Source organism: Phoenix dactylifera, chromosome 13 (assembly GCF_051530095.1).
Source record: "Phoenix dactylifera cultivar Ajwa chromosome 13, Ajwa_hap1_PhDact_Kaust_v1.1, whole genome shotgun sequence".
Classification (NCBI taxonomy): Eukaryota; Viridiplantae; Streptophyta; class Magnoliopsida; order Arecales; family Arecaceae; genus Phoenix; species Phoenix dactylifera.
In genome coordinates, this window is record NC_143202.1 from 10,608,429 (window position 1) to 10,622,693 (window position 14,265).

At 40.3% G+C, this 14,265-nt stretch overlaps 1 protein-coding gene and 1 non-coding gene across 2 annotated transcripts; both read left to right on the forward strand.

Moving 5' to 3' along the window:
* The first annotated feature begins 305 nt into the window (after nt 1–305).
* On the forward strand, nt 306–411 carry LOC120106392 (small nucleolar RNA R71). Its single transcript, XR_005508554.1, has one exon. It is a non-coding gene; the product is annotated as a small nucleolar RNA R71 (small nucleolar RNA).
* An 8,499-nt stretch (nt 412–8,910) lies between these two features.
* On the forward strand, nt 8,911–9,954 carry LOC103696314 (uncharacterized protein At5g48480-like). The gene is made up of 2 exons (XM_008777899.5): nt 8,911–9,277; nt 9,470–9,954. Exons 1-2 carry the CDS (start codon nt 9,012–9,014, stop codon nt 9,693–9,695), a joined length of 492 nt encoding a protein of 163 aa, XP_008776121.3. The 5' UTR covers nt 8,911–9,011; the 3' UTR covers nt 9,696–9,954.
* The last annotated feature ends 4,311 nt before the right edge of the window (nt 9,955–14,265 follow it).

The window sequence follows — 14,265 nt, forward strand, 5'->3', positions numbered from 1 at the left end:
GGAAGAGTTCATGTAATGCCCACCTATCATCAGTTGGTCAATCTTATGGGACAATGCATCTACCTTGCTAGACAGGTCCATAGAATGACTTATTTCACAAATAGTCCCTTTTCTTTGAGAACTCGGGGGGTGCTTGACGAGAACATGAAGCATGGTGGAGAGAGTTTTCATTTAGATTTTCAAATAATTTCCATGCTTCATGCTCATTTTGAAGCATGAATGTCCCCCCACATGCGGCATCAATCATCTGACGGTTTCGTTCAGTCAATCCGTCATAGAAGCATTGCACTAGCTGCCACTTAGGTATTTGATGATGTGGGCATTTACATATTAGGTCCCGAAATCTCTCCCACGTTTCATGAAATTCTTCTCCCTCAGTTTGGGAGAAGCTTGTGATAGCACGTCTAAACTGGTTCGTTCTTCCTATGGAAAAGTATTTTTTTAAGAATTCTTGTTGCATTTGATCCCAAGAACGAATTGAGTTAGCTTCTAAAAAATTCAGCCATTGTTTGGCTCTATCTTTAAGGGAGAAGGGGAATAACCTAAGTTTCAGAGCATCATCAGTGAAATTCTGAATCTTGACAGTGGTGCAAATCTCAAGGAATTCATCTAGGTGTTTATATGGATCTTCATTGGTGAGCCCATAAAAAGATGGAAGCATTTGGATCACACTAGACTTTATTTCATATTGTACCGCTGCTACTTCATGTAATCGAATGCAAGATGGGGAAGTGTAAATAGTGGGAGTAAAGTACTCCCTCAGGAGTTTGGGTTGTTCTTCAGCCATCTTAAGAGGTGGGGATGATCCTAATGTCTTGATCTTAGCTCGAATGTTCCTAAGGGTTCGTTCTATTTCAGGGTCGAAAGGTAATAGATTTTGTACTCTAGAACGACTACCGTACATACACTAGTACTCGATCAATCAAGCATGCAATAAAAGAGAAAAGCATAACAATCCTAGTATTTGACCTAAAATCACTAGACAGCTCCTAACTGGTTTGAAGAGGGCACCTAAGCCTCCAATCCGGTCTAATGAACCGAGTTGACCAGGTAAGCTCCCAGGTAAGTGGAGGGGTCACGATGCGTTCGCAAAGGTCCCACTTAAAACCCACTTACCTCGAACAGATGAACTGTCTCCCTTATAGGGACAAAGCTTGCCTAGACATCAACTAAGCCACAGAGCGAAATTGGTGCAACCTTCGGTGATCTTCGTCCTATTGAGCTCGAATGTCCCTAGGGGCCAACGTCTAATTGATTTTAATTAAAGATGACACTATGTGAGATTGAGTTCACCTAAGTTGGGCAAGAGTCCGGTGATGAAATCCGGCTCTTATCTTGTTGGGGTGATTGCCCTTACTATGTGCAAATTGATTTGTGTATGTGTATCAAGCATGCATTCACAATTTTGCTATAATTAAAATCAAACAATCACCGCAAAATTTCAAGCCAATAATTAATTTAAACAAGAAAAGTTTAGAGGTTACCAAAGGGAATTTCCCCAGCAATTTAAATTTTTTTTTTTTGCAAACCTCTACAGCATTTCTTTTCCGGCAGTTCTCCTTTTGATCATCCCAGATTTTTTTTCTCGATTCCTGATAAAAAAATAAATAAATAAATAAAAATTAGTAAGGGAGAAAAAGAAGATAAGAAAAGTAAGAATAATAAATTTTTTTTTAATTTTTTTTTAATTTTTAAATATTTTTTTTTAATAAGAAAAATAACTATGCTAGCAATCCCCGGCAACGGCGCCAAAAATTGATCGGTTCTTTCAATTTTGAAAATAAACCACGCAATAGCACGTATCCCGTAGGATAGTGATTACGGGTGTCGGTCCACAGGGATTGGAGACAAGTTATTTTTCTTTTAAAAATAAATCAAAAAGAAGGATTTGCTAACTTGATTTAACTAAATTAATCTATGAGTACGAATTGAAATTTTATCAAAGTAAATAGATCTAGGGTTTGGAATCCACCACATAGCATTGCATCAAGGATTGTGTTCTTAGTTTTTATCTTTTGGAGAGGCATGCAATTTTGGCTACAAGCCTTTTAAAATAAAAACATAAAGAGTTTTAGGAAGATCCATCTTCGGTATAGCATGAAGTGTCTACCTAAGTATGCTAATCTAGGGTGTAGCACATCTCATCTTCCTAGGCATGGATCATCTTAGACTACTTTAGCAAACATGAATAGTAAATGGCATGCTCAAGGTTTAAACATCATAAAATAATGTTTCATTGAGAATGAGAATTTAAACAAACTCCAAAAAGATTAAAAGAGTAAGAACTACAATGCCCTGTTACATTGCTAGGGCTTCATCCAGCCCTAGACTAGACGTTTAGCCGCGCATGGTGGCCGGATGTCCTTCCATCTTCAAATGAAAGCCTTCACCTCCCATTCTTCCCAATATATCACAAACTATTCTCTCTCCTCCCCTCTCTCTTCTTTTTTTATTTCTTTCTCTCGGCTTTCTCCTTCTTCTTCTTCACCGAAACAGGGGTTCCCCTGTTTTCTTTCGAACCGAGCCCCCCCTTTTGCCACCGAACGCCCTCCTCCTTTTATAGCCGTCCGGAGTGCTCATTTGGGAAGGGAGAAGAGATTATGGGTGGTTGATTTCGGGGCGTGATGCCGGAGGGCAGTCGCGAACGAAGACGATGAAGGGCTGGATCTCGGGAGCTGGTTGCGGAAAAGGTGATCCGTGGATGATGAAGCTGGCTGCATCACGGCGGAAGCAGAGGCGGAGGAGGAGGCGATCATCCGGATGCGGTGCTTGGGTCACGGAAAAGCTGGGACGTTGCGGGATGCCGTGAGGATTGGTGATGACCCATGGGCTGGTGGGAGAAGAAACGGGTGCGTGAGGAAATTCGGACCGATTCTTGCGGCTTTGCTGGGGTGCTGGAGTTCCGGGAGGTGGATCCGGGTGGTTAATGGACGACGGAAGAGGCTGGACTGCCGGGATCTTGGATGCTCAGAACGGCAGCGCGGAGGCGGGGATGCAGGCGGAGAAAGAGGCGGAGGAACGGAAGGCTGACTGCACGCACGATGATCGTGGAGGAGCTGGTCGCCGGCTGCACCGCGTGGAGGATTTGCATCGCTGGCTGCTGGGAGTTGGCACGGGCGGCGGATCGACGCGGGATCAACGGGAAGAAGCGGAACGGCCCGGATGCACTGCGGGGGAGGGGGGGAAAGAAGATAAACAATGGGATATCATTTATTAATTTATTTATTATTTGATTTATATATATACATAAATATATATATATATTTGTAAAAACACTGTTCATATGAACAGTGTTTTCACGGGATACTGTTCATATGAACAGTAATTCTTCCCGAAATTATTTTTATTTATTTTATTATTTTATTATTATTATTTATTATTATTATTTTTTTATTTTTTTATTTTAAAATTATAAATTTTATATGAAGGCACGCAAGGCATTGGTTGGAAATTGACTTTGGGTTTGAGGTGGGTCATGATTGTTGATTTGCTTGAATTTGTTCTCGAGCCCAATGACATTTAATTCTTTCTATACCGCTTCAGATTGAACTCAACCAGATCAGACCGTGACTTAATAAAAGGGTTAATCAAATATTTTTCCATATAATTATAACTTTCAATCTAACCAGGACCAAAGCCCATTGAATTATACCCTTAGCTTGATTGCAACTCCATCAGGTTAATAATTCGGGTCAACACAATCTCCTCCTTATATGTTTTTATGAAAGATCTCAACCAGAAGAGAGACAAATTCAGAGTCTGTTTTAAGAAAAGTATTATTTACCTCTTACCATAATTTAAATTTATTTCATTGTTTATTCAATTTCATGGTAAAACAAGTAGTTATCCGTTTAAGAACATTGATAAGTGCTGGAAAAAGAATATTAAATTATAGATTAATCAGCACTTATCAGGTTCTCTTGAAGCCGTTCACGTGTCCGGCCTCTACGGGTATCCACACGAAGCAAAAAATCGATCCAAGCTTCTTTGTCTCCCCGGGGTGCTAGCTCCCTTGCAGAGACTTCTTTTAATGGCTAATGTCCTCCTTTTGAATCGACCTTTGATTGTGCTTGGGAGGATGAAGAAGAAGGATGAAGAGAGGAAGAGGAACAAAGCCCCTGCAGCCTTCTTTCTTTTCCCTGCGTTGGAAGAAGGAAGGGAAGAGGATGAGGCCGCCAACACCTTGGACTCTTTTTCCCTTGCTTGCGGCTGAAGACCAAGAGGAGGAAGGGGCCACGGCACAAGGAGGAGGAAAAGAGGAATTCACTCTAGGGTTTGGCCTTTTGGTCCTTATAAAGTCATATGATGCTCCTACCTTTTAGGAGTTTCATTATATTCCTTTTAAGAACCAAGAGGAGGGGCGCACGCCTCTCTTCTTTTCTCTTGGATTTCGGCCAAGCCCTCTTCCTAACCCCTCATCACGCACGCCCCCACTTGATCTAATCAAGTGGGGCGTGGGTCCTAACTCTAGGTGATTCAATCCTCTTCCAAAGAGGATTGGGTGCACTTGTTTCCCTTCAAATCCTAATCCAATTAGGATTCGTTTGAATCATGACTTAATTGAACCATTCAATTCCAATCAAATTAGGAGTCATCATAATTCATTAGATTAATAATTAATTAGGACTTAAGAAGTCCTAATCCAATTAGGACTTATTTAATTTTAGTCCTAATCCAATTAGGATTCTAATTTTGAATCCGAAGTCCTAATCCAATTAGGATTTCTAGGAATCCTATTCTAAGTAGGAATCCAACATAGATTCAAAATTCTAATCTTATTAGGATTATGGAAATCCTACTTTAAGTAGGAATCCCAGTCCTACTCCAAGTAGGACTTCCAGTCCTAATCCAATTAGGACTCTAGGAATCCCACTCCAAGTAGGATTCGTGTTTTAAGTCCAATTAATCAATTTTCATTTCTTCTTCAACTTATTATCAATCGAATTGATTACTTGTGATTCATAATCACTTTTCAACCATCGGATCGGTCAATACTTCTAGTATGTGTGACCCCATAGGTTCTATTCTGACTGGTAGTGAGATATATTACGATCTTTATCTCAATATCATTGAAAACTCCTTTCAATAGGTTGGAACGATTCCAACTCAACTCATTAGGGTTTATCGATCATCGAGATATTCTCTGTGAGTCTCACCATCCACCAGTTACACCTAGCAACATGTAGTGGCTACCCAGCAGAATAGAATGATGAACCTCTAGGTGCAGTTAATATATGATACAGTCCTACTATCGTTGATCCCTACAGGACGGAGGTCATGGACAACTCGTCAAACCCCATCGTCTGTCGTATGTGAAGATTTATTCGACTTAAGTTCGAGAGTGAAAAACTCTTTCTCCACTGTGCATACTGCCCCGGCCAAGGTCTTACGAACTCAGTCTTATAAATCACATAGGATCTCTCCTTATCTATCAAGGTCGATAGATTCCTTATAGGTGCATACCCTACTCCTACAGTGAACCTACTGCAGCCAATCTCACTGCATGGACCCATATAGCTAGAGACCATGCATGTGTGCAGTCAAACTACAATAACCTTACTGTGAGTAGCCGAAGCACTGCAGGTCAAAGGACCAGTCACACTACTGCAACATCAAGCAAGTCACTGACGAGTGGATAGACATCCAAGTGACTTCTTGTCTTGGTCACGCTCAGTACCTTTGTTCTCTAACAAGCACCTGCACTATTACTTCAGTGTCTCCACACAGTGGACTCGAGTCTCGTCCATCCATAGGGAAAGTAATGTGTGCACTGATCTCATCGGATCGATCACCGTCCTCGCGATGATCCATCGATCAGGAGCGTTTAGAAGTTAATCACTAATGATACATGGCTCAAATTCTCAACTCTTGAGAATATGCATCATCATCTTATTAATTTCTTGGACGATTCATAGACACAATAACATATGAATGAAAAAGATGCTTTTCATTTATTCAATAATAAAGTCAAGTACAAATTATGTCCTAGAATTAATAATGTGTCAGCCAAAATTGGCTTCTAGGGCATACATCTAACAATGTCTAGAAAAATCATTCACAATAACTCGAAATTGATCGAGCTGCATCAGCAAAACAGCTTGGTTTTGGTTAATTGTTAGAAAAAATCAACTGAGTTTGGTTATGAGCCTGAAAAATAACTGAGCCGTAATCTTGTTGGTAGATTATAGTAAAATTCTTAAGAAGAAAGTCTTAAAGAGCGAACATAGGAGCTAAGTTTGGCTTCAAACTACTATAAAATTTATGTTTGAGTTGCTTGTTCTTATCTTGTGTATTTATTTATCACTTATTTTGCTGTGCATACTTATTTCACATTACTCATTTTTCTAGCGTACAAATTTCACCCTATCAACATGATGGTTCGTTTGTTTTTTTCTATGGATTAAGTTGGACCAAGCCTATACTAGACAATACTCTCCCACCCCATTTGGGAGGATCTAAGAAGGACGACCTTCTGCCTATGCTGGCAGTTACTCAAGCTCAGTCATCTAGGACTTGGTTCACCCTTTTAGCATCCAGTTACGAGATAGGCTGATTGCAAATGCTAGTGGCTGTATTTATTCCAAAGCTTTTTAATAATGCTTCATGACCAAAAAAAAAAGAAAAAAAGGATAATGTTCCATATAAAATAAATAGCTAATATGTGACGGGGAGGCTAGGCTTTTTTCCACTGACCATAAACAAATTATAACTCCATAAACATATTATAACTCCTTGCTGACGTTCAGATAAATGCACAAAGGTATTATTCCACAGCTATCATTATACATTAATTTTCAATTTTATTGGCCAATAATGAAATAATAACTATTTAAAAACAAAAAAAAAAAGTTGAATCCGTGCAAGGATTGAGGATATAACGCGTTCAATTTTTCATAAGATCTACCAAATGTAGGGTGTAAATGCATTTTCAATCATGGCCAGATGTTTGCATTCGAATCTCTCAGTCTCACTTCCATATGTACACTTCCTCTTCTATTTAATGCATGTGTCTTCTGTTCCCTGTTCTAGAAAGATCAAATAAAAAGAGGAGCACATCATGCAAGGGTTCCATGTTATAAAAAATTAGGGCCATGCCAAAGATGTTGATAACTGATCCCTATTATCCACTAAACACCTGCCTTCCCATAGAATTTATCACTCACTAAGGGCTACAAGTAGTGAAGTTTACTACGAAAAATCCTTACATCGGCCGTAACCTTGTTGAAACCATGTTTGTACTATTTGGCCATTTTAGGATAAAAAATGAATAATCAATAGGCCTATCTAACTCTTTACCACATCCAATTCTGATCTCTTGGAGATCATATGCTATGGTCACTACAATGCATGGGTCGGATCGAGTTGAACAAGCTACATATTGGATTGAATATATAACAGATCAAAAAATTGTCACTCTAAATTTTATATATTTATTAAATAAATTAAAAAATTAGATTTGAATATGATCAGTTTATTAAACAAATAATTTAGCTCGATCTAGAATGGTAGAAATAGGTTACACACGTTGAATGGTTAAGCATTACTACCTTTGTGCCCCTTAACAGACCCATGAGCCATGACTAGCTTTTCCTCTGCTGGCCCATTGGCATTTAACCTCAGCATAGACGCCAGGTTTTTATTACCCAAATCCTAGCACGACAAATCAACGAATACCAACCGTTGAGATGTTGATACGTATACGGTATACCGCTTCAGCCGTTTACTCCTGGAACCACGGCGCCTTCGCATCAACCGTTACATAAATTCCACGTGGCGCCTTCTAGTGCGCCCCCAGACCCCACGTTTCCAACAAACCTGAGATCGTCCGAAACCTGAGATGCACGACATGTACTTCAGGCGAGTTCCATCCTCCTGGAGGGTGACTCGACCACGGTGATTAGCTGGGTCCGAAAGGGCTCTCACAGAGATGGAGGGGCTCATCCTTTGCTCCGTGATATATGGTTGATGGTGAGGGAGGGGTTTACTTTTCAGGCTAGGCATATATATCGTGAGGCAAATGGGGCGGCTGATTGGGTGGCGTCGTATGTTGCGAACCACTCAGGAAGCACCCTATGGGTTGGTGAGGATGACTTGCCCGGTGCATTTCGGGGCCTTTTGTTTGCAGATTCTGCTGGGTGTATTCGTACCGTGTAGTATGATATGTCCGTTCTTAGCCAAAAAAAAAAAAAAAAAAAAAAAAAGAAGAAAGAAAGAAAGAAAGAAAGAAAGAAAGAAAAGAAAAGAAAAGAAAAGAAAAGAAAAGAATTGCAATAATAATAGTAATAATTTATTTTTTGCCCCCTTAAATGACACCCTGAATGCCGGGCCCACAGACGTTATGTCGGAGTGTGGATTTGGGTGTGAAGGTGTTAAGTTTTGGCGGAAAGATTATTATAGCGGATCGAACCACGCGGCTAACGTACCCAAAAAAAAAAAAAAGGGCCAGTGCTGCAGAAAGGACGCCACGATACCCTAACCCTAGTCCTATGCAAGAGGCGGGCGGATAAACGTGATGCAGAGAAAAAGCCGGCCCTTTCATTTCCAACTAAATTACGATTATACCCCTACTCAGGGGAATATAACTAACCCGCCACCTTGCTGTCAAGATATTTCTTAAATGCGTCGATTCCCGTTGAAATGATCTATCTATAGATTTAAGAATTTATGAAATCAACGGCTGTGATTGAATGGATTGTGGGATTGTTCATTGCCCACATCGGTAAAAGGGAAAGGAGGTAAACACCAGAAGAAGATGAGGGGTGGATTCGTAGTTTCGCATAAAAAGCAGGGATCTTTAGGGGGAGAAAAAATTAATGGCAATAAATTGGAAGCAGTGAAAGTGTGAACCGGTTTCGCGGCCCTCATCTCTCTCTCGACGCCTCTATAAATAGCCCCTCACCTGCCCGACCTTTCCCATTTTATTTCGCTGCTTCTTCTCTCGCTCTCTCTCTCTCTCTCTGTGGGTTTGGGCTTTAGCTAGGGTTTTCTCTTCTTCGTTTCGAGGGTCGGCCATGGCGCAGGATGGAACGGAGAACGGGGCGGCGGCGAAGACTGTGAGTGTCGCGGTGTTCAAGCCGCAGTTGGTGGTGCCGGCGATGAAGGCGGACGAGGCGGTGCAGTTCTATAAGGCGGCGTTCGGGGCGGTGGAGCTGAAGCGGATGACCCACCCCAAGCGGAAGGCCGAGCAGGAGCTCCCCCTCATCCTCTGCGCCGAGCTCAAGATCGGTTCCTCCTCGCTCCTCGTCTGCGACCAAACCGAGGACTCCTCGGCCGCCGCGTAAATTTCCCTTCTCCTCTGGGATCTACCTTTTTTTCGTCTCTTTTCCGATTTTTCTTCCCTAGAATAAGTCCATCTTACCTTAGATCTAACAAGATTTAGTTGAAACCTCTAGGCTCTTTGTTTTTCTTGAAGCGTTTTGGCCGGAGATCTAAGGCATTTTCTTTGTTTTCGATGTTGATGTTGATTTAGGGAGAAGGGGGCGATCGGAGGGGGGATCGTGTTCCGGGTGGAGACGGGGGACGTGGAGGGTGCCGTGGAGAATGCGGTGAAGGCGGGAGCGGCGCTGCAGGGGGAGATCACAGAGGAGGACGCGTGTGGCGGTGGGCTCCTCGGGAAGGTGAAGGATCCCTTCGGCCTCGTCTGGGCCATCGCCTCTGCCGGCAAGAAGTGCGCCGAGTTCGAGGCGGAGGCCTAGGCCATGATCGGTCTCCTTCGACTCTCGCCTTTTGGAACTGAACGGAATACTCTTTTACCTACTTTACTATATTATCTCTGGTAGTAAACTGGTATTACTTGTTTTTAGTTTGAAGTAGTTGGACACTTGATGGATTGTGCTAATGTCGTTGGACATTATTAAGTTGGTCGTGGCGGTCGCCCGTGATTGACGGTTGTGGATATCATGGTTTTTTTGGCAAGTGGAATGGACTAACTTTCATGTGGCGATTGCACCCTTACCATGTCTCTCCATGTGGGCTTTATATAGTTTCCCATAATATCTCTCTAATTCTCTCTTATCATGTTGTAATTCCTGTTTTCTATGATTTAGCTTCCTTTAATCTTCTATCTAATTAACCCTAGTTTTTTTATCATTTCTGTTTTCTATGTTTGCTTTTAATTTTATGTATTAATTTTTTTTATTCTCCGCGCCATTTGGATGTTGGTGACAACCTTAGCTCTGGAGAAGGCAGAGGTTCTTCCTTTTGGGGGAACAGCAATACTGGCCTTCTTCTTTTGTTTATTAGCGACTGGAATAAAATAATGATCGTGGAAGCAGCTTGTTTTGTGCGTGGATATGTTTTCTTAATCTTGGTTTGACTGACTGTGGATTGTTGGTACGGTGTGGCTCTGTGGATTGATAAGGTGGCATAATTTTACTCCGCTCTTTGGTTTATTTGTGGTGCATTGTTTCTAATGTGTGTTATAAAATTGGTAGCAGTTATTTCAGAGACGAAGTCCGCAAATATTTTTTCGGGAGCAGCTACCATGTTCTCCTTTTTCTGCGTTCTTTTTCAAACTCTATTCCATTGATGGGCCCGCTTGCACGATGTCCTCAAACCGCTGGGAGATCTCATTGTTTAAAATATTAGTTTTTGTAAAAATAGTGGTTTTGTTGTCCTTTTTCTCTTAAGGGTCTTATTGCCGCATGTCCTCGTCATTTTACACATCAAACCCACCTTTCCTTGGGAGGCTTCTTTAAGATTTTCTTCGTTGTGAACGGCAATGATGTTTACATCAATCCTGTCACCTTTAATCCAGGGGATGTTAATTGATGTGGTTCTAGCTCGTTTTGCGGAGCTTGTGGCGGTTTTTGTTTTCCTTGTACGTTCCTGATTTATATTCTACTGTATCATGCCAAAATGTGGTCGTTTTATTTCACCATCTGGGCCTTGCCTTTCCGTTTTCCCCATCCCCGGTCTTTTTGTACATTTTATTCTTTATTAAAAATAAAATAATACGTGCATTGCACGGTCCTTGTTTTGGTCACCTAGGAATCCCTACCCTACTCGCTTTAGCTAGTAAAACCTAGAGTGACTATCCTGCTTCCCGATTCTACCTTGAGAAGTCCGTTCGACGTTATGCCTTGCTGATAAGCTTTTTTTTTGTATCACGCGGCTGTTCTGAGCATCGAGTAATTTGTGATTTGTGTACGACTATAAGATCTCTCTCTCTCTCTCTCTCTCTCTCTCTCTCTCTCTCTCTCTCTCTCTTTGGAGTTTTTTTTTTTTTTTAGAGAAAATAGAAGACGGAAGAGGAGAACCACACTCGTGTAGCAGCTCGTAAGTTTCCACGGGCTTCTCCTACTAGGATCAATATCCACGTGTGACTATGTCATCCTAGCGCCATCTCGGTATCAGTAGATCAGTAGCGTTTCCATCGGGTCTCCAAATTTAATCGACGCCCGCATTTCGAATCTGAACCATCCCGGTGGAAGCAAACGCCTCATTCTATATGTACTACCATCTTGGTGGCTTTGGTTGAAGTGTTAGCTTTCTAGATAGGATATATAAGGATAAAAGGCAATATATATAAAATGTAATAAGATAATATAATTGTAATATTATTTTTTTCTCAAATTTTATGTAATGATTATAAAATATCAATGAAACATTTTAGGGTATATTGTAACAAGAAATAGTCTGATATCAGACAAAAGAATTCCAAAGGTCAGCTTGAAAGCCGAATATGGTGCAATTATTCCCACTTATTTTACGGGTAACCCCCAAACGTCCCCCAAATCCTACCTCGGCCCCCTTCCCTGATGGTTTGGTCAACCTAGGGCCAACGTGGATGGCTTGATGGTGGTGGAGAGTGAACTTGTAAGTTGGGATGCCGGGCAATTAAATGTTTGGGGTAAGGCTTGTATTGCCTGAGGTCTTATGTCATTACTTTAGTCTTCATCTCTTTTCTTCCCTGCTCTTTAATGCTGTACAATATTTTTCTAAATATTCATATGATATTACAACGATATATACTATTAATATACTATTAATTATATTTATTCAAATAAAATAGCCGCACACAATAATGTTAAAATATTGTAATTTGTTAATATTACTAAAAAATGATTTTAGTAATTTTAACAATTGATATTCTCTATATAGTAATATTATTTTAATTATCCTTTAGAATAATGTATTACGAATAAATGGAGGATAGCTGTGTAGGGCAAACTTGACCAAGTCATTTCCATATTTATCCTCACATCCAAATGCGTATCCGTAAAAGCATCCAAACACAAAAAAAAAATATTAATAGTTATTACATGGATTGGCAATATCTATCTGAAACAATAATAAAGGGCAAGCCAAGTAAACCTATCTTTTTTAACCCACGATATATTGGAAATTGTGTCCTAAAAGTCAATCGTCGGCCTATTGATGATTGAATTGTATATGAATTAATGAATTAATAAAAGGTTATTTGACATTATTCATTGTATATATTCTATACATCTTTTTGAACTCTTGTGATGTGATGAAGTCCTTAGGACTCTTTTAAGAGATAAAGGAGGATTTGTCTATGAGTCCTTAAACCAGTTTGCGATCAAATGACATGCTATTACTATGACAATAGCATTATTAAGAATAGGTCGTTGTGTGCCATATCGTTGGTTGTCCTCTTAATCAAGGAGTGTAGAGACACTGATATGCCACACAGGTGAAGTGTAGGAGTACATTTCACTGAACGTGACCAATTCCGGAATGCTCTGCTGTCAAGAGATTGTTCTTAGTGGATATGGGTATATGTGTCCCTCCAACCTGAGATCACCACGGTGATCAGCAAACAACTCACTGTACTTTGGTACCGGACTATCTGAGTTTCTAATTCAATGATGGAAAGTTACTGGGTACAGTTAAGTACTTGTGAAGTCGGTGTGTGAATCAAGATGAAATTGACCCCTCCTAGTGACAGGAGATAATGCCCTTGTGTTCAATTTAGCAAAACTTTGTCCAGAGGAATCCTTATGAAGAGTCACAGGATTTGTAAAGTTGAAACACATTATGGACGAACTGATTAAAGAGTTGACAATGAATTCTAAAGTCGTCCTAAGCATTTGGAGTTATAGGAATAAATTATACGGTAACCATAGTCCAAGGATTCTTGAATGTTGCTATGCAATCATTCGGCCTATCCGGACGTCGGGTATCATTGCTAAATGGTCATTTCGATTAGTACAAGAAGTTATTCTTGTGCTACCGGCTTAGGTTCTAACCTATGGAGTCACAAGCATAGAAGTTTCTAGGTTGATCAAATGGCTGATTGATGATTAAGAATCATTCTGGGGTAATTTGGTCAATTCGATTAAATTATCCTAAGCAAAAGTTGCATTAAAATAATTATTGAATTATTGAAGGATTAATTGAAAATTAGATTGCTAATGAACTCAATTTGATTGAGTAATTGGGCTTAGGTTGAGCCAAATTGAATAGGATTCAATTTGGGCTACATTAGGATTTGACCTAATTGAATTGGGTTCAACTCAAGTAGATTGAGCTTGACCCAATTGATGGGACTTGACCCAATTGGATTGGGCTTGATCCAAATCAATTAAAAGACCTTATTTGATGAGGATTATGAGTCCAAATAATCAGAATTGGATAAGAAGAAGAATTTCTAAATTTTAGGAACCCATCCTTATCTTTCTTGGAGAAGAATGATACCTTGATTATCCCCAAGATTTTCCATGCCTATCCTCTTTATTTTTGGTCAAAATTGGCGTGAGAAGAGAGGAGGCATGGGACTATATTTTCTATAAAAATGTCGCCTCAAATCTACCTAAAAAGATTTAGATGAATTTCCTAATTTGTTGGGATTGCATGGCGCATGAAATAGGGTGGTCTGCGGCTGAACTTTGGATGCATGAATTCCTATCTCTTAGGGATCCAAAATGCACGAAATTTGGATATGTTTATCTCCTCTTAGCTACCAAATCACCAGAATTTTTTGGAGATTTTATCAGCCATATTAATTGGTTAAATTAAGTGTGAGGCGTGGGGGGGTCTTTTGGCTATAAAAGACCCCCACACCTAGGGTTCAAAACATATAATATTTAGAGGTTTCAAAAAATTCTGAAAAAAATTCTTGAGGGCCTCCATCCCTTCTTCTCCTTCTTCCTCACGTCCATCCTCCATGTCCTTAAAGAACAATCAAAGGTTGAGTGTTTAGAAGGAGAAAGCTTCAGCACTCCCACGGAAGATGATCTACCTAGGGCTTCACATGGATAATCTATAGAGGCCGGACATGTGTGCGGCTGCAAAGCATGA